Source organism: Leucopleurus acutus, assembly GCF_964270905.1.
Source record: "Leucopleurus acutus genome assembly, chromosome: 3".
In the NCBI taxonomy this organism is placed as follows: domain Eukaryota; kingdom Metazoa; phylum Chordata; class Mammalia; order Artiodactyla; family Delphinidae; genus Leucopleurus; species Leucopleurus acutus.
The window spans coordinates 55603491-55621543 of NC_139145.1; the positions used below are offsets into that span (position 1 = coordinate 55603491).

An 18053-nucleotide genomic window follows, 5' to 3' on the forward strand; every position below is an offset into this window, starting at 1 on the left:
TTGTACCTACATCAATAAATTCTAAAATTATTTGTAAAAGGTGGTAAGTTAGATAGTTGCATGAGTAATTTTAGGAATTCTTTGATGGAGTAGAAAACCTCAAAGGGTAGCTGCCTGTTCCTCTCTAGCGTACACTCCTTGGTTTTCTGGTTTATGTCCTTTTGCTACTGTTATTTTTGTTTGAAGGCAAGTGTGGTTCTTGTTATCTGTTTATTTTATTTTTACTTGTTTGTTTCACTGGGGGGGGGTGTTTGTATGTGTGTGTGTGTTGAGACGCTCTTGCACGCTTTCACCCAGGCACTCCGTCTACTAAGTAACTCTCGCTCTCAAACAGCAACTAACAATTGCTGCGCCTGCGCCTTTCTGCCTCCACCGCTAACTAAACCGCCGGAAGCTTTTCCCTCTTCCCATTGGCCCGCTGCTGGACCAGTTCGTCGATACTGCGCATGCTCCATATCGTACCCTTTTTTCCCCGCCCCCCAACTCTCTTCATTGTACGCCCCGGGCGCAAAGTCGCTAACACGCCTGCGCGAGCGGGCGTGCCCCGGAAGCAGTTCTTTAACCTGCTGACACGTAGCAACGGGGCTAGTACAGGGTCCTTAGTTGAGTTTGGGGGGTTACTGGAGGCTGCCGGAGCCGCCTCCGCCTCCGCCTCTGCCGCCGCCGCCGCCGCCGCCGCTGCCGCCTCCGCCTCCGCGTTTGGTGAGTGCCCAGTTCCGTGGCTCACTGTTTGGTTTCTCCCCGCACCTGGGCAGCGCGGCTTGTTGCCGCCTCTCGGCGCCGCGCCCCGGTCCTCTCGCTCAGACCGTCCCTCCCTTTCGGGCCTTGCTTTGACGAGGCCCCTGCAGGAGTCTGCGCTTTTCTGGCCGGCCCAGGCCTTATTTTGCAGGAGGCTGTCGTGTTGTCAGCTGTCCAGAGGTGAGGAATCATCTTTATTGTTGTTGATATTTTAGACCCCACGAAATCCCTCCTCCCACGTCCCTGCCCCGAACCCAAGGCATATCAGCTCCTTGAAGTGGAGGTGTCTTCTCGGGCCTCGACTTAGAGTCTAGACATTTCTTTAGCACACCCCACTCCCGACCCATCTTCCAAATGCTGCCCCCCAAAATTTTAGAAGTTATTTACTGCCTTCTGAGGGTATTTGCTTAAGTAAAGTATCAGGACCGAATTCAGGGAGGACCTTGGGCATAAGCAGTCTTTGCTGTTTCTTTTTATTGCAGATCATTTGCAATGTCAGGCTTTGACAACTTAAACACGGATTTCTACCAGACAAGTTACAGCATCGATGACCAATCACAGCAGTCCTATGATTATGGAGGAAGTGGAGGACCTTATAGCAAGTAACTTTTCAACTTTGCCCGTTTACTTAGTTGAGATTGCATTGAAAGCATGTACCCCGAATGTTTGGTTCTGCCTAAGAGTGAATGTGCGAACATGTTCCGTATCAGGAACGTGACTTTTCATAATCTTTATACCTCCGGAGAGATCTGTGACACTTGTTTGGGTTGGAAGGGATTGCCCTATTTAAGGTTTGGTATCTTATGCACAATTTTCAGGTGTGCCATGAGTGGAAAAATAGATTCTTGAAGAATCTTTTTCTAGTGACAGTATTTGTACATCATTTAAGATATGGATAGAAGTTTTAAGTACCTAGGAGATAGGCTGTTTAGGCCACAAGACGAGTTAAAAATTGAAGTCTTTTGACAGCTTGTTTAGTAGCTAAATCAGTCCAACTTTCAGACTTTATCAACTGTAAACTGAAAGCACTGAGTGACACTATTGAACAGTGTAAGCTCCATACTATGAATCATCAGGTGGTTTTCATAAAGCAGCTGATAATCACTTTTATTACTCTACACACCAAAACTTTATGATCAGTCAGTACACACAAATTGCCGGTTACAGACTGAAGTGAGGGGGACTCAAAACCTTTCATCCCCAAACTGTTGAAAAAACAAAACCAAAACTCTGTTCTTTTTATAGTCCATGGTGTTTGTGGCAAAACACTTAAAGCTTTTTACCAATCTCCTCTAGGACATCATATTCTTAGTTTCTTAGGTCCTTAAAAGTTAATCTTTTCAGCCTGCCATCCAGTGAAGGCGTTTCCTATACCAGGCCTACTTAACCTTTTTTAGATAGTCCAGGACCACTTTGAGAATCTTAGGAAAACCGTGGGCCTATTTCTGAGAAATATATGCATGCAAACACCCACAGTAATGTGCATATAATGTCCAGACAGTTCGTGTGTTAGATGTCCATCTATGGACTCTGAATTAAAAACCTAATGAAGATTGTCCCAGGTTGAGGGCATGGAAAGGGTGCGTTTCCAATCTGAGAGAAACATTAGTACTAGAATATGTTTGAATTTATAAATCTGAATGAAAGTGCCCAAGAATTTAAAAAAGCAAAAATCAAATTCAGCCCCACAGTATCATTTGTCTTGTATAGGCTATACTTTTTACAAAACAAAACTCCTTGAATCTGCTTATTTTTTGATACATTCTAAAGCTTCCCCCCCCTCTAAAATTCAACACGTTGGACAATGGGAGTGAACATGTAAATAATGCTGTCTGTGAACCACTTTTTTTCTTTCTTTTAAATTCTCCATTACATGCCATTGAAGATTTATCTCTTTTATCAGTTAATCGGGCAGAATTGGAAAAGTCATGTTGAGAAATTTCCACTCATTTATTTACCTAAATATGTGTTTCTTGTGATTGTTCAGTGTATGACAGGGCAGATGAATATAAGATTGGTCAGGGTGCTGCAACAGGGGTTTGGAAAACCTGTCTCTGTATGTGGGCCTGTTTTTAACCAAATGATATTGATGTTTGGACTCAACAGAATTATTCCATTTAGATTGCAGCCTCCTAGCTTTATCTTTCTCTGCCTTTCTTTCCTATGTTTCTTTCTTTCTGTCCATGTTTGCATCTCTTAAAGGTGTGACTTATCTTTTCTTTACACTTAGCATCTCACTTCAGTTCTCCACAGAGCAGAATATCTAAAGATATTCTCTTGCTAACTATTCTCACAATTCCGTTCCAACCAAATCATGTACCACTAAGCATTGCTTCTGTACTAGTGAAAAAGTTTCATTCCAGGTGCTTATATAAACATTACTGCCAGTTAATGAATGTGAGTTTATAGATGATGCTTAGGAAAATAAGAAGCCTAATGTGTTAGCAGTAATGACTGGGTTTCTGAACTTTATAAAAAAAAAAAAATTGAACTCCTCTATATGTACTTATATGTATTGTTTCTGCACCCTAATGACATTTTTATGTCTGTGTCAGTTTATCAAATAACGTTTTGTTTGTTACGCCAACTTGGTAACAAGGATCAGCTAACTTTTATCTCTCTATTGATGAAAATCTAGGTTCACATAGCATCTGACTTGGATTGTCTTCAGATTTGACTTGACTTATTATTAGTCCCTAGTTCTACATTTGCCCTATGAAGTCAGCTTTAACATTTTGCATAATTTCCACTCTGGGTACTGTACATTTATACATTCATACAACAAAAAATAAACCCAAATAGTAAAAGGTCGTTTGATCTCAATCTGTCATATTGGACAGGTTCCACATTGTATTCTAGATATGCCTATAAAATATTTAGTAATACCAATTACATATTTTTTAAAGTCTTGAAAGCTAGTATTTTTTCATCTTCCGAAATAGCTAATAACAGCTTTATGGACTATGTAAGGATTTTGATGAACTTAAGTAGTCAACCCAGTATATTAAGACGCTTTTTGTCTTTGTTGTTGATACTGAGTGCTTCTGAGAGTATTGGTTTACATCTGCTGCTTTTCCTGCTGTAAAAGTGTTGATTTAGACTATAAAGGTCATGTCTACCATGCGGTGTTTTAGTTTAAAACCAACAGGAGTGAGTCAGGAATTTTCCTGAGCAGATCCTGCCAGAAAAGAAAAATTGTAAAATTCCACGGTGTTGTCTTTGTCACCTTATATCCTGGAGAAGGAATGATGGTGCTACCTTTAAAGCTCTTATTTGTTTGGCAGTGTTTCTTTTCCTTACATGAAATTTATGGGTCTGCATCAGTGTTTCTGAAGTGTGGCCTGCAGACCCAGAGGGTTCTTGAGACCTTTCAGGAAGACGTTAAGGTCAAAACTATTTTTGTAAAAATTCTAAGATGTTATATACCTTTTTAGGTGTGTTGAGATTTGCACTGATGTTGCAGAAGTAATGACTGGTAGAACTGCTGTTACCCAAATATGAGGCAAGACAATGGCATCAAATTTTTCTAGTAATCGTTGTATTCTTCATCATACACTTGTTGGGGGGGGGGTGAGGGGAATCATTTTCACTTAAGGGTGCCCTTGATGAAGCTGCAAGAATTATTGTTTTATTAAATGCTGATCTTGACAACACACATTTTTAGAAAAGTCTGTGTGACAAAGTGGGAAACAGTCCTCAAGCACTTCTGCTTCATACTGAAGTACAATGATTATCTCTAGGAAAAGCCCGTGTACAATTTGAGTCACAAGTTGATTCAGCCACTTTTTTGTGGAAACCATTTTTATTGGAAAGAACATCTGACAGACAAACTATGGTTATTCAGACTTGAAAAATTTCTCAAAAATGAGTGAAGTGACCTGTTACTTCAAGGAAAACAATTGACAGTATGTGTGGCCAAAGATCAATTTCAAGTTTTCAGGCAAAAATGAGGATTTTGGAAAACTTGTATCCATCATTGTGAACTTGTCAGCTTCCCAATAATTAACCATTTTCTGATGAGATCAGTGGTGATATTAACAAAGCTGATTTTTAAAAATTTATATATATATTTTATATTAAGTGTGTCAATATTTGGAAGAGCTGCATAATTCATACTAATATTTTCTAAATGGCCAATGCATGGTGTTACAAAATCATACATGAATAATAAAGGATCCAATTAAAGTATAAGACATCAGTTTATTCTAATACAACAGAGTTCATTAGCATTGTTTCTATCTCCATGTTGCAAGTTAAATTTAAAAAACTATCACTTTGCTTTGCATTTTGATGTATCAAAAAGAATATTCGCTCTATGCACGCGGGAAGATGAAGATGGCCGAACAGGTGACCAAGTCAGTGCTGTTCATGTGTCTGGGTAACATCTGTCAATCACCCATTGCAGAAGCAGTTTTCAGGAAACTTGTAACAGATCAAAACATTTCAGATACTTGGGTCATTGACAGTGGCGCTGTTTCTGACTGGAACATGGGCTGGTCACCAGATCCAAGAGCTGTGAGCTGCCTAACAAATCATGGCATTAACACAGCGCATAAAGCAAGACAGGTTACCAAAGAAGACTTTGCCCCTTTTGATTATATACTATGTATGGATGAAAACAACCTGAGAGATTTGAATAGGAAAAGTAATCAAGTTGAAAACTGCAGAGTGAAAATTGAACTACTTGGGAGCTACAATCCACAGAAACAACTCATGATTGAAGATCCTTATTATGGTAATGACACTGACTTTGAGACTGTCTACCAGCAGTGTGTGCGGTGCTGCAGAGCCTTCCTGGAGAAGGTTTGCTGACCTGGGTCCAGTCCTGCTGTGGCCCAGGCTCATCCCACAGGCCCTCATTCTCAGTCAGGTGTCACAGTGTCACCAATCCCTAGCCAAGGCTGCAGCCCTTTCTTCAGTTAACTCACTGTTTCTTACCTTAAAAAATAATTGTAGATGGAAATCGGTTGTTGTATTTGGCGGAAGAATAAATAAAAATTTTTGATTTAGACAGTTTGGGGTAAGTGTTCTTAGACTAGTTGAACCTCCCACTTTGCCCCAGTTACAGAAATAGTGGAACAAACAAAATAGTAGAGCAGCAAAATAGAGCATAATGAAGTAAAACATCACTGTAAGGCCTATCAGCATCTGAGCCCATTGGCACTTCAAGAATCTGCACTACCTCTTCCCTCTGTGTGGATGGGGCCCCTGCCCTGCACTCCCTCTTGATGTCAGGGCCTGTTGTCCAGTGATGTTGGCAAGAAGTGTTCATATATGCGCAGGGTGCACACTTGTGCATTTACAGGACAGGAAGGAAGAAGATTTGTGGGATTAATCTTCAGCACCTTCACTCCTTAGTTTGTGTCTGTCTAGTTGATTTCATACGGAAGTCAGCTTAAGTGTTCCCGTTTGAACCACTTTGCCTCTGGAAATGTAATTATGTCCGGGAAGAAGGACACGTGTGCTGGTTTACCTTAGGGTCAGTTTGGGGATGGCGTCTGCTTTTACATGCATGTAATTAACCTGAATGTCAAATTTAGATCAGCTTAGGTGGGGAAAAAATAATAAGTGGGAAAAAGTCCTTTTATGTTGGAATGCTTAAATATTGATATGTTAAGTATTCTTTTATCAGTGCTTAGTTTATAGGCAAATATAGGTAATTTCTGTGCACTTGGAGATAGCTGATCTAAAATTCACATGAATATATGTCAGAAAAGATTGTTTTCAAATAAACTGGGGAAATTACAAAAATACAACTAAGGTAAAAAAAAGAATATTCATGATAATCTGGAAAGGTTATTAAAATACTCTTTTCCAACTACAGGTCTGCAACACTAGATTTTCTTCAAATACTTCAACTAAAACAGTATATCACAGCAGAATGAGTGCAGAAGCAGATATAAGAATTTGCAGCTGTCTTATATGAAGCCAGACATTAATGAGATTGTCAAAAATAGAATACAGTGCCACTTTTCTCAGTAATTTTTTAAAATAATTTTTTCATAAAAATGTTTATGCTAACATGTAATGGATTTATTGTTACTTTAAATGAATTAATAAGTATTTAAACATTTCTGTTTTAATTTCTAAAATAATAAATATTGATAGATATAACCCACATAAAAAATTTTAGGAGTTCTCAATAATAAATTTTAAGAGTATAATGGGTTCTAAGATCAAAGACTTTGAGAACCACAGGTTTATGTCATTCTTGTTTTTTCTATTGCATATACATTGATATTCTCTCTCTTGCTCTCTTTGGAGAGAGAGTATAAAATGCAATTTGTTTATGCAGATTGTAGAAACCTCCATATGGAGCTTTTCTAGCTCTTTCATAAACTCCAAGGTGGGTTTATGATGCATCCTAACAGAGATCAACACAATAGCATATTTTACTAAATCAGAAAATGTGAGTTCTTGTCCTAATTCAACCAGCTAGCCCTGTGGAAACTCTGTGTGTGTGTGTGTGTGTGTGTGTGTGAGTGAGAGAGAGAGAGAGAGAGAGAGAGAGAATAGTAATCAAGATCCTTGCATACCAGAATGACTGGGGAAATGCATGTATAGAAAAAGATATTATGGCTGTCTCTGTCAGGTAGGATTTGAGGGTAATTTTTTACTACAGTTGTTATAAGAGCTGGCTATTGGAATTAAAAAGTGTAGTTTTGAATACTGGCACCACCATGGACAAATAATTTTAACCCAAATATGTTTCCACGTTTTTGTAATGGAGAGGATGATAAAATTGACCTCCTAAAGAACTGTAGAGAGAATAATGTGAGATAATTCACATTAAAGACTTAAAACAGTGTTTTACACAGTAATATTCAAAAGGCTATTATTTATGTTTTTGGAAATTTTCAGTAGTTAATATATACCCATGTATTACATATGACATTTTAGAATTAATGAATTTCAACAAATAATAAATATACAGGATTTTTAAAGGTGCAAAGGTACAAAAGTTTATAACCTGAAAATTAAGTCTTTTACTTCTCCTGTCTCTGGGTCCCTTTACCTATATAATGGTGTATATAATGTACATGTATATATATATACACACATGCACATAGATATGCATACATATTCTAAAAAGCATAGTCACGGTGGGTGCATATGTTATATACTATTCTGAATATTAGATTTTTTCTTCCCCACTGAATATTTCTTGATTATCATTTCTTACGAGTACAGACAAAACTGCCTCACACCTTTAAAAAGGTGCAGAGTAGTCTGTGCCTATATCACAGTGTAGTTACTGATAGCTGTTTATATTTTGTTTTGGTTTCTACTTTTTGCTATTAAAATAATGCTGTAGCGAATTCTATATTTTATAGCTAGAAAAATAAATAGTATTTTTTTAAGCATGTATTGGACTAGCGTGGTAAGTCATGAGAATGAGAGCTATGTGTAGTTGAACCTTCACTTTTGATTTGCTTTTAATCAAGATGTTCAGTTAATTTAAAAATTAGATTTAATTTTAAAATCTCAATAATGAGGTCATTAGATTTTTTATATTTTTCAAAAGGGAATTAAAAATTTTTAAAGATAATTAGACTAAAAGATCTCTAAGGCTTCTCAGCTCTCATTTTTAAAGTAACTTACTTTTACAATAGTTACTTTACTTCTTTATTTCTTACCATTGATAGCTAAGTCATATTTTTCTGGAACATAGTAAAACAGGTCTTTAAAAGATACTGCTTCAATATCCTTCTGTTCCCTGTTGTTTTCATCACTAAAAAAGCCATGGTAAGGTTTCCTTCTAAAATGCAAGATTTGTTATAGTACATAGCAAAGGAGACAATAGGTATACAATTACTTTGAAAAATTAAAAGCACTATTTAGATGCAAGGTGTGCTAATAATGTTTGTATATTCAGAAAGCTTTCACAAAAAAGAAGCTTGATTTTTTTCCACTTTTTGAAATTGATGGTTGTTCTTAAAGAGATTTACCCACTTGCAAAAAATAACATACTACAGAGAAGAAAGAAGAATGATTTTATACTCATTCATTCTCATGGAGAGATCTGAGTTACAGTGGAAAATTAACGTAACATGCAGTACAAAGTCTGTCATCCTGAGTTTTTATTCATAGTCTTGGGCATAAATTTTATTTCACAGCTATCTTTATGTATGCTCACTAAAGGGGAAAGTACAAGAAAATGTTTACGTTTTCATTTGTTGACCTTCTGATGTTTAAAAACTTAATAGTTTGTGAAATGCTTAAGCACTGCATAAGTGGGTTTTAACATCATCAGGAAAATTCTCTATAAAATACAGACAACTTATTGTAGATAATCAGCTTGATCTTAGTAATTAATTTCAACCACCGTTTATAAAAACTGGCAAAGAGATATCCTGGGAATTGCATGACTAAGATTTTCTGCCTGTTGGGAATATCAGTTTGGGGCGTTGACATAATTCTGAGAAATGTAACTTACTTTTATTGTAGACAGTATGCTGGCTATGACTACTCGCACCAAGGCCGGTTTGTCCCTCCAGACATGGTGCAGCCACAACAGCCGTACACCGGGCAAATTTTCCAGCCAGCTCAGGCGTATACTCCAACTACGCCTCAGCCATTATATGGAAACAACTTTGAGGATGAGCCACCTTTATTAGAAGGTACGATTGGTTGCAACACTTGATAGTACTCTATAGTACCCAGCTGGTCAGTGAAAATAAATCTTAGTTTGGAGAAGTTACCCTTTTCTTTAAAAGAATAATACTGTAGAAAACAGTTTTCTACTAAAGTGACTCATTTTGAACAGAGTGTATATGAAACCACATTGAGCCAGGAGGACCAGATTTTTAATAGATCTTTATAAAGTGATAATAAAGTATATCACTATATGAGCAGAGTAACTTTTACTTCAGATTATTATTGAAATTCTATCAGTGGAAGAAATGAGAGGAAATAGCGTGGTATTGATTATTCTGCATGGAAATAAGCTGGCAGAGCTAGTAACATCACTGAAAAGTATGGTGTTTTTCAAATTGTATCCCGAAACACAAAAAGCAGTAGTTCTGAAGTGTTTCTTGTTTTTTGATCAGATACGCTTTGAAAGTCTAGTGAAAGCTATGCATACTCTCCTCAGAAAAAGGCACACACATGCAGAGAGACGTAGTTTTGTATACATTTTCACAGGGACTCCAGTGTTCCTGAAGCCTCAGGTATAGAGTCCCTTACTGTTAACACTGTCCATATACTTTGCTATGCAGACATAGCAGAGTGCCTGTTTCATCATGTCCATACCTGTTTCTAACATCAGACCAGAAATTGGATATTTGTGGAATAAACACCATAATCAGTAAACACTGATATTGAGGACTCACCAAAATAATATCATCTGATATTGCTAGATCACTCTTTTGATATTGGTGGTTTCATTTTTTCTCCTGTTACAACATAGATTCTGGTAAACTAAAAGTATATCACAAATCCTGATTGACTTCCTTATTTTCTTTTTCTTTAGAATTAGGCATCAATTTTGATCACATCTGGCAAAAAACACTCACAGTGTTACACCCATTAAAAGTAGCAGATGGCAGCATCATGAATGAGACTGATTTGGCAGGACCAATGGTTTTTTGCCTTGCTTTTGGAGCCACATTGTTACTGGTAAGATGTTAGTTGCAACTCTCAGTGTGAGATTAAATGTTCCACCAAGAGCCTTTATTGAGACTCTGCTTATACAGTCAAGTCTTTGATGTGTCTTAAATAGTATTGAGTTGTTTGAATTTGTACCTGTTAATTACTTCTCCACTGATAATAGATATAGTGTATTTAGAAATCATTTCTTGTTTCACTAAGTGCTTCAGTTATTAGGGAAAAAATATTAATAAATATCGTATGGCTTTAGTCTCTCATCAAAATTCCTTCCTTTCAAAAACTGACAAAACTTTAAGCTTATTGCTATTTTTTTAAAATTTCATCATTGGGTGGTGTTTTGTTGTAGCAATGCTGGTCTTCTATATATTATTTTAACATTTAATGAATTGAAACATTAAAGGCAACAGGTTTTAGTCCCTATCTCCCATCTCCCTAAGAATGTTAAAGCATATTGAAAATGAAAAGTTGTAAAGATAATTATTACTGTTTGTTTTATTTTATGTCGTTTCTGAATTAGAAGAGGTAAATGACATAATGGATCGAAGATGGACTTTTTAGTCAGAAAAACTGGGCGTGAACTCAGTGCTCCTACTCTACCCTTGAGCAAAGTCATTTCATCCTTCACCTCCCTCTCATAGATAATACTATGCTTCCCACCTAACAAGTTTGTTTTGGAGATTAAGCAAGACAGGTTATGTGAGGACACTTTGAAAAGTTTAAAGCACTGTATAAGTATAAGGTTTTATTATTACTATATGAGTGCATTAGTGAACTCAGCTGAACCCTTTTAAACTTCTACACTCTTACTCAAGTATTTACAAACAAATATTGATTCTAACAAAAATTCCAAGGATTTTGCTATTTAATGTAATCTGTGGAGACATTCTCCCAATTGAGTTTTATATGTCAAACATCTGACAAACCAGGAACTTTTTAAAGGCTTCTCTGTGGACTGATTTTAGTGATAGCATACCCTGAATACAATGTTTGTTCACATAGCTGGACTAAGAATACTAACTACAATTAAGCTAACATTCACTGCCCTAAGACTGTTCAGTGCTGTCTTTTATAAGAGCAGACTCTTTAAGGTTTGTGTTTGTTTGTTTGTTTGTCAGAGAACTGTATAAAGCAACCAACAATTTGGAAAAACAAAGAAGAAAATATATTCCATTATATTCCTCTTGCCCAGTTATTAACCACTTTTCTTTTCTCCTCCCCTCCTCACAGAACCCTGGCTTCCTGCTTATCTTGGCTTCCTTTCTCCTAATTCCTCTAACACCCATGTAAAGTGAATAATGAGATTATTTCTGCTGTTAAAAAGATTATAGCTACATCTGCCAATGAGAATAAATTGCTTCAGGGCAATTTTGATGGAATTTGGGTACTTTCAAGTGATACTAGTTACTATCCAAACATCTGAATGGCTTTCCATCTTGTCTCTGTAGTTTATTTGCTTAAAATCAGCCAGATTTATTTTTAGAAATCTACTACTTTAGGTGATTATACCATGATTTTATATCTTTGCTGAATTCTATGCCAAGCTCAAATGGTAACTAGAAAATGAAAAACAATATCTGTGTGTTGGGAGGTGGATATTTTAAACTTCTTAAGAAGGATATAAAAGCCAGTCTGCTCACTGTTTTACTTCTCCGTATAAAGATAGGTACCTTTGTGGATTTTAATGCTCACAAGTTGTATATCTTCTGTGAGTGCCATTTCAGGTGAAAGAAGCCAAAAATAACTATTTTGCCCTTAACCTGTAATCTTTTCTTTACCCATAGGCTGGCAAAATCCAGTTTGGCTATGTATATGGGATCAGTGCAATTGGATGCCTAGGAATGTTTTGTTTATTAAACTTAATGAGTATGACTGGTGTTTCCTTCGGTTGTGTGGCAAGTGTCCTTGGATATTGTCTTCTTCCCATGATCCTGCTTTCCAGCTTTGCAGTGATATTTTCTTTGCAGTAAGTGCTGGTCTTTATTTTGGGGGTTGATTGACTAATTCTGTGTAATAGGATTTACCTCACCATCAGTTTGAGATAAATCACTGATTCAACAGCATATTAGATAGTGCCTCTTATATGTGAGGACTGTGTTTTATATTTCTCAGTGATGAATAATGGAAGTGAGAATAAGTTTAAAAATCTTTTATACCATCTCTCTTTTACCTATGATAAAGAATTTAGTTTTTTGTGTACTTAGCAGTGTCCATAAACAAATTGAACAGTGGTGATTGTTAACTTAAATACTGCATGGAAAAGGTCAAGTTGTTTAGAATTATACTTACCCTCTCTTTGATATTTTTTATACCATATCTGACTTCTTCCCTGGTGGCGCAGGGCTTCCCTGGTGGCGCAGTGGTTGAGAGTCCGCCTGCCGATGCAGGGGACACGGGTTCGTGCCCCAGTCCGGGAAGATGCCACATGCAGCGGAGCGGCTGGGCCTGTGAGCCATGGCCGCTGAGCCTGTGCATCCAGAGCCTGTGCTCCGCAAAGGGAGAGGCCACAAACAGTGAGAGGCCTGTGTACCACAAAAAAAAAAAAAAAAAAAAGATATCGGGCATATGCTAAGTGGATGAATAATAAACACATATTCTCTCTTTAGCAGCTTTTTAACTAAAAATGGAGCATTCTTTTTATGGAAGAGACTGTTACAAGCCTACCGTGTTCTCAGATGTACACAGCTTTAAATATGTGTTATTTTAAAATAATATTTTAGGTAAGGTTAAAAATAAAGGTATAGGGCTTCCCTGGTGGCGCCATGGTTGGGAGTCCGCCTGCCGACGCAGGGGACGCGGGTTCGTGCCCCAGTCCAGGAAGATCTCACATGCCGCGGAGCAGCTGGGCCCGTGAGCCATGGCCGCTGAGCCTGCGCGTCCGGAGCCTGTGCTTCGCAGTGGGAGAGGCCACAACGGTGGGAGGCCTGCGTACCGAAAAAAATAAAAAAAACTTAAAAATAAAATTAAAAATAAAGGTATAAGTACAGCTAATAAAATTACTACTCATGGCCAGTGCACAGATGCTCTCTCAACAGTTCAAGCTCCTCCTTGTGGCTAGTGCTGGACAACCAAAATTGAGCTTTGTTACACTTTGAAAATGAAAGTTTAGGAGAAGAGTATATATCACCTATTTGGTAGTAGAGATTTGGCAGGATGATGGCCTCACAGTGTCCCTGCTTCACTCTTCTCATTTGTTAAGATCGATACATTTACGTTCAAATTTTACACACAGTATTTTCTACTGAAACAGCGTTTTCCCACCGGAGTTAGTTTTGCAACCGGGGGACACTTGGCAATGTCTGGAGACAATTTCAGTTGTGAAAAACTGTGGGAGGCATGGATGCTCCTGGTATTTTATGGCTGGAGGCCAGGATGCTGCGTAACTTCCTAACGATGGACAGATACACCCCCACAGCAAAAGCGCATCCACCCCAAATGTCAGTGCTGCCAAGGCTGAGAAATTGTGCTTGATTAAGGAGCAAGATGTGTTATAGATGAGCTTTTTATCACATGAAATAATGGAATTCACTGTGAGGTACATTTCAGTATTTGAAAAACATCTTGATTATTTCTGCGGATATCTACATGTGGATTTTTAAGTGCTTTTTTAAAACTTATGTAACTAATCTCATCTACTGTTTCTCTCCCCTCGCCCTGTTTTTCCTTGTCGGCTACAGAGGAATGGTAGGAATCATTCTCACTGCTGGAATTATTGGATGGTGTAGTTTTTCTGCTTCCAAAATTTTTATTTCTGCATTAGCCATGGAAGGACAGCAACTTCTAGTAGCATATCCTTGTGCTTTGCTATACGGAATCTTTGCCCTAATTTCTGTTTTTTGAACTGAATTTATCTCGGATGTGGACATCATTGGGCCAAATAGCAAAAAGGACTTTGAACTCTTAAGTTGGACCAGCAAAGTGCTACAGTACAACTCTCGTGCAGATCTGATGTTTGACTCTTGGAGCAATGGAAGTAAATACGTATCTTTTGTTCATTTTTATAGAACTTTTGAATACTATATTGGATTTACCTGCAGTATGACTAGGTTTAAATGTTTGTGCTAATACAAATAAGAAGTGCTATTTCTTTCGTGTTCCTGCAGCCTTAGAAAAACAGCTCTTCTCCTTGCTAACATAATGTTTTTGATGGATTTTTATCAACTGTGGGAAACTAAGACTTATTGGAGAAATATTTTCCAAGGAGTTAGGAAATAAAAATTACCTGTATTCTCAAGTCAGGTGCAGTTGAAGCAAAAAAGTGATCCCAATGTAAAGTTTTATGAGTTTGCACTTCAAAAGTTTGACAGTCCTCTAAATTATCTCATGGAATTTTAGCTAAATTCAGCGATACAAGTAGTTCACAGTCTACCTTATTGTAGATGTGAAATGTGAACATCTCTTCAGATACTAGCATTAACTAAACCACAGTGACCTAGACTCTGCATTAATGCTCATAATTTGATCTCCATGTTTCCCAGGAAAAAGAAAATCACTAACCTTTTTTGGGAAGAATATTTAAAATGTCACAGTTTCAGTATTGCAGTTTCAATGTAAAGTACATTTGATGCTTATTAATTAAAATTTTCCCAGTTGATTGAAAGTGTGTTGTTGAGTTTACTTTTGCTAACCCACTGTTCTCGGTGTTCCATTTTCTTTAACTAGGGTCTGGTTTTGACTTGTATTCCCAATTTATTTTAAGCTTTAAGAATAGTGGTCATCTAGTATAGAATCAAAAAATGAGATTAAACAAAAAGTAGTTTGCTTTGAGTTACATTATTTCCTTGTGTTGAATTTATTTGGTTAATATTGTCATGTTCTCTTGTCAGAAAGTCTGTAAGAAAATACCATATCTTGATGATTGGCTTTTTCTGGAGCCAGATTCTGATTTTGGACAAAGCTCAGTTATGAGAAAGATGCCATACTGGGAGGGAAAATGTTGCTCTTTTTTTTTTTTTTTTTTTTTAAGAGGAGGCTTTCAGACTAAATAAAAAGAAATGCCACGCTGACATATTCATGGTTCTTTTTTAGAGCTAGTGTTCAACCATAAAAGGTTAAAATAATAAAACATACTTCTTACAAGAAGATCATGATTTCTGATCTCTGGAATTACATAAATTGGTTTTCCTTCATTAATATTTAATCTTCTGGAGGAACGTACTCACTAGTAATTAACTATTGGCTGGGTTTTTAAACTTACCAACTTGTTTTAGAATATTTTTTATTATAATCCTTGGATAGTATCTTTTTTGCCTTTTTCAATTCATTTTATAAGTGTAAACAGTTCTTCCTAAGGTAAATGTAATGGGTGCCTTCTGTTAATATCCAGTTCTTCCTAATGAAAAGGGTAGATAATGCTTTGGGAATTAAAATCTCCCTCGGTTAGTTAGACTTAAGACCATTAATCTTCAGCTAAATTCCCCAAATGGATCAAACTGTTTTCTTATTGTTTTGCCTCCACCCCCAACAAAATAATTTTTAGTTTAAATCAATAATGTAGAGATTTTTGTTGTTAGTTGTCTTTTATTTAACCCCAAAATGATTAGTTGCAAAACTATTTTATATTCTGTCAGAATAGGTATACAGTGGAATTGCCTTTGATATAAGAGTTCTCAAGTTTGCTTGTTTACATGAAGAGTCATGCGTGACCAAAATTTCCCTTTTATAAAACTCTCTCATCAAAAATACAGTATATGTAGCCATATTTGTGCATACTTTAAAAACGGACATAACTGTGTCTCAGAAATACGATGTGGTAATGTTTTTCTCTAGCATCGGAATAGCTTTCTGCTGCTTCAGCTAAGTACCAGGAAGAGCATATGGTTTGCTTTTAGGTCCATTTTATACCCAAACCATGGATGTACCTTTAAGTACTGGAGATGCTCTCAGCATCACTAAAAGCTTAACCCAGTGACTGTCTCTGAGTAAAACTCTTTGTGAGTGGATTTTTCAGGTTCACTCACTCAAGCGAGTGTGTTTATGCAAGCATGTATGCCAAAGACATGCAGTTGATTTTACATATAGTATAAACATATATTTTACAACTTTGCTGTAATATGTTTACCAATGGGTGTTTTCAAGAGCTGTATAAGAAAGCTTATAGAAATAGGCATTCTTTTGCCAGATAAAGTTATGCAGATAATGAAAAATTCTGTAAATCTTTAAACACTGTCCTTACATACTGGTCATCCAATCAAAGAGAATTTTTTAAAATGTATCTAATGATTTGACTTGGGGTGGGATCTAAGTACTATGCATATGACATTTTGCAACTATAATAGGCATTGCTCAACTCATATATTCCAAAACTAAGTGAGGACAGTTATCTCTGTAATGTTATAGGATACTCAGACCCAGTCATGAAGAATTATGGGAAATCAAGATGATATTTGGAGATCTGCCTGTTGTCATATAGAGCATATCTAATGTAATGACTTGAACAATTTGCTTAACTTGCCGTGTGGGAGAAAAAATTATATATGACACAGTGCTTAGCCTGTTGTAAAGTTGTGCCAAAAGTTTTCCAAAAAAACGTAACTCGGTGTAGATCATCACATGAAGAGTACTTACCAAAGAACAGCACTGGGCCTTCCTTCAAGACTTTAGCTAGAGCAAGCTTCCTACCCAAACAGTAGCCCCAAGTGAAATCTGTCCTCACAAAGTATCCACTGATTCATTCTGTAGTGTCAAATTCCAAATCACCAAATGAACTCAATTATTGTAGATCTCAATTTATTTGGAAATGAAAGCTAAAGTTATTCCTCAAGCAATGTATTTGTATCTTAATAATATGCTTGTTTTCAAAGTAACTTTAAGAATGAAGCATTTAGTAGTAGGCAAAAACACAAGTACTTTTTTAGTCACAGTAGTTAATGAGAGTTTCTTGTTTTCTTTTTAGGATGTATTTAGGATTTGGGGGAAGGAGTGGCAATAACAAGATGATCAGGGTCTGTTGGAAATGCCGTAAGGAAAAATTGGTTCATGTGCTTTAATGAGTAGATAAGTATGATCTGTCATTAGCTTGTCAAGCATACAGTGTTGACTTTCAAACATCTTAAAACCTGTCCTCACCACTTTCTCCACAATCTAGGCTGTTATTAGTTGACACCACCAATGAAGAAATCACTGACTTTTAATCAGTTCTACTTCTGCCACCATCCAAATTATTGAAGTTTGAATTTTAGTGCATTAGTAGTAGTACTTGAATTTCAATAAGTTACTTTGTTCATGAATAAATACCCAGTTTGTAACTGGGCAGTACGTAAAAACAAACATTAAATATTAAATTACTGATTTCTAGAGATTGGCAGATTACCTAGTCAAGTGTTTTATATTATTCTATTCTATTATCTTGGAATGGTGACCATAAAACCTGAAGAATGAAGTCAAGACAGTGTGTAGTTCTGACTTTTGCATCACAGATAGGAATATTTCTTCCTGTGCATGAAGTTCCTTGTCTAGTTAATAAAGAACATTACCTGCTGATGGAGCACAATGTCCTGTGTTTGTGCAAATAAATTAAAAACATTACGTATGCAAATGAGGACTAATTAAATACAGAGTTCTCCTAATTTAAAAGCACAAATACTTCCTTGAGCACATTAGGTTCTAAAAATCGGATATTACATTTTTCATGAGTTTTATTAGGCTTACCTTGCATATATAATTTTTTTTTTTTTCTGAAACTACCACTAAATATGGTGATAGCTTGT

General features: G+C 36.6%; 2 protein-coding genes across 2 annotated transcripts; both read left to right on the plus strand.

The window, feature by feature from the left end:
• Window positions 1-562: 562 nt before the first annotated feature.
• On the plus strand, window positions 563-14948 carry YIPF5 (Yip1 domain family member 5). Its single transcript, XM_082835639.1, has 6 exons — window positions 563-702; window positions 1221-1340; window positions 9187-9359; window positions 10211-10356; window positions 12129-12310; window positions 14022-14948. The coding sequence occupies exons 2-6, from the start codon at window positions 1231-1233 to the stop codon at window positions 14182-14184; spliced, it is 774 nt and encodes a 257-aa protein (XP_082691765.1). The 5' UTR covers window positions 563-702; window positions 1221-1230; the 3' UTR covers window positions 14185-14948.
• On the plus strand, window positions 4939-5791 carry LOC309959312 (low molecular weight phosphotyrosine protein phosphatase-like). Its single transcript, XM_082835542.1, has one exon. It carries the CDS (start codon window positions 5029-5031, stop codon window positions 5548-5550), a length of 522 nt encoding a protein of 173 aa, XP_082691668.1. The 5' UTR covers window positions 4939-5028; the 3' UTR covers window positions 5551-5791.
• Window positions 14949-18053: the final 3105 nt, after the last annotated feature.

Excerpts from the sequence above, each read along its gene's own strand:
- YIPF5 (XM_082835639.1), top strand. The coding sequence starts at position 1,231 with ATGTCAGGCTTTGACAACTTAAACACGGATTTCTACCAGACAAGTTAC. Across the intron at positions 9,360-10,210 it reads TGAGCCACCTTTATTAGAAG|AATTAGGCATCAATTTTGAT; the intron begins GTACGATTGGTT and ends CTTTTTCTTTAG. Across the intron at positions 12,311-14,021 it reads GCAGTGATATTTTCTTTGCA|AGGAATGGTAGGAATCATTC; the intron begins GTAAGTGCTGGT and ends TGTCGGCTACAG.
- LOC309959312 (XM_082835542.1), top strand. The coding sequence starts at position 5,029 with ATGTATCAAAAAGAATATTCGCTCTATGCACGCGGGAAGATGAAGATG.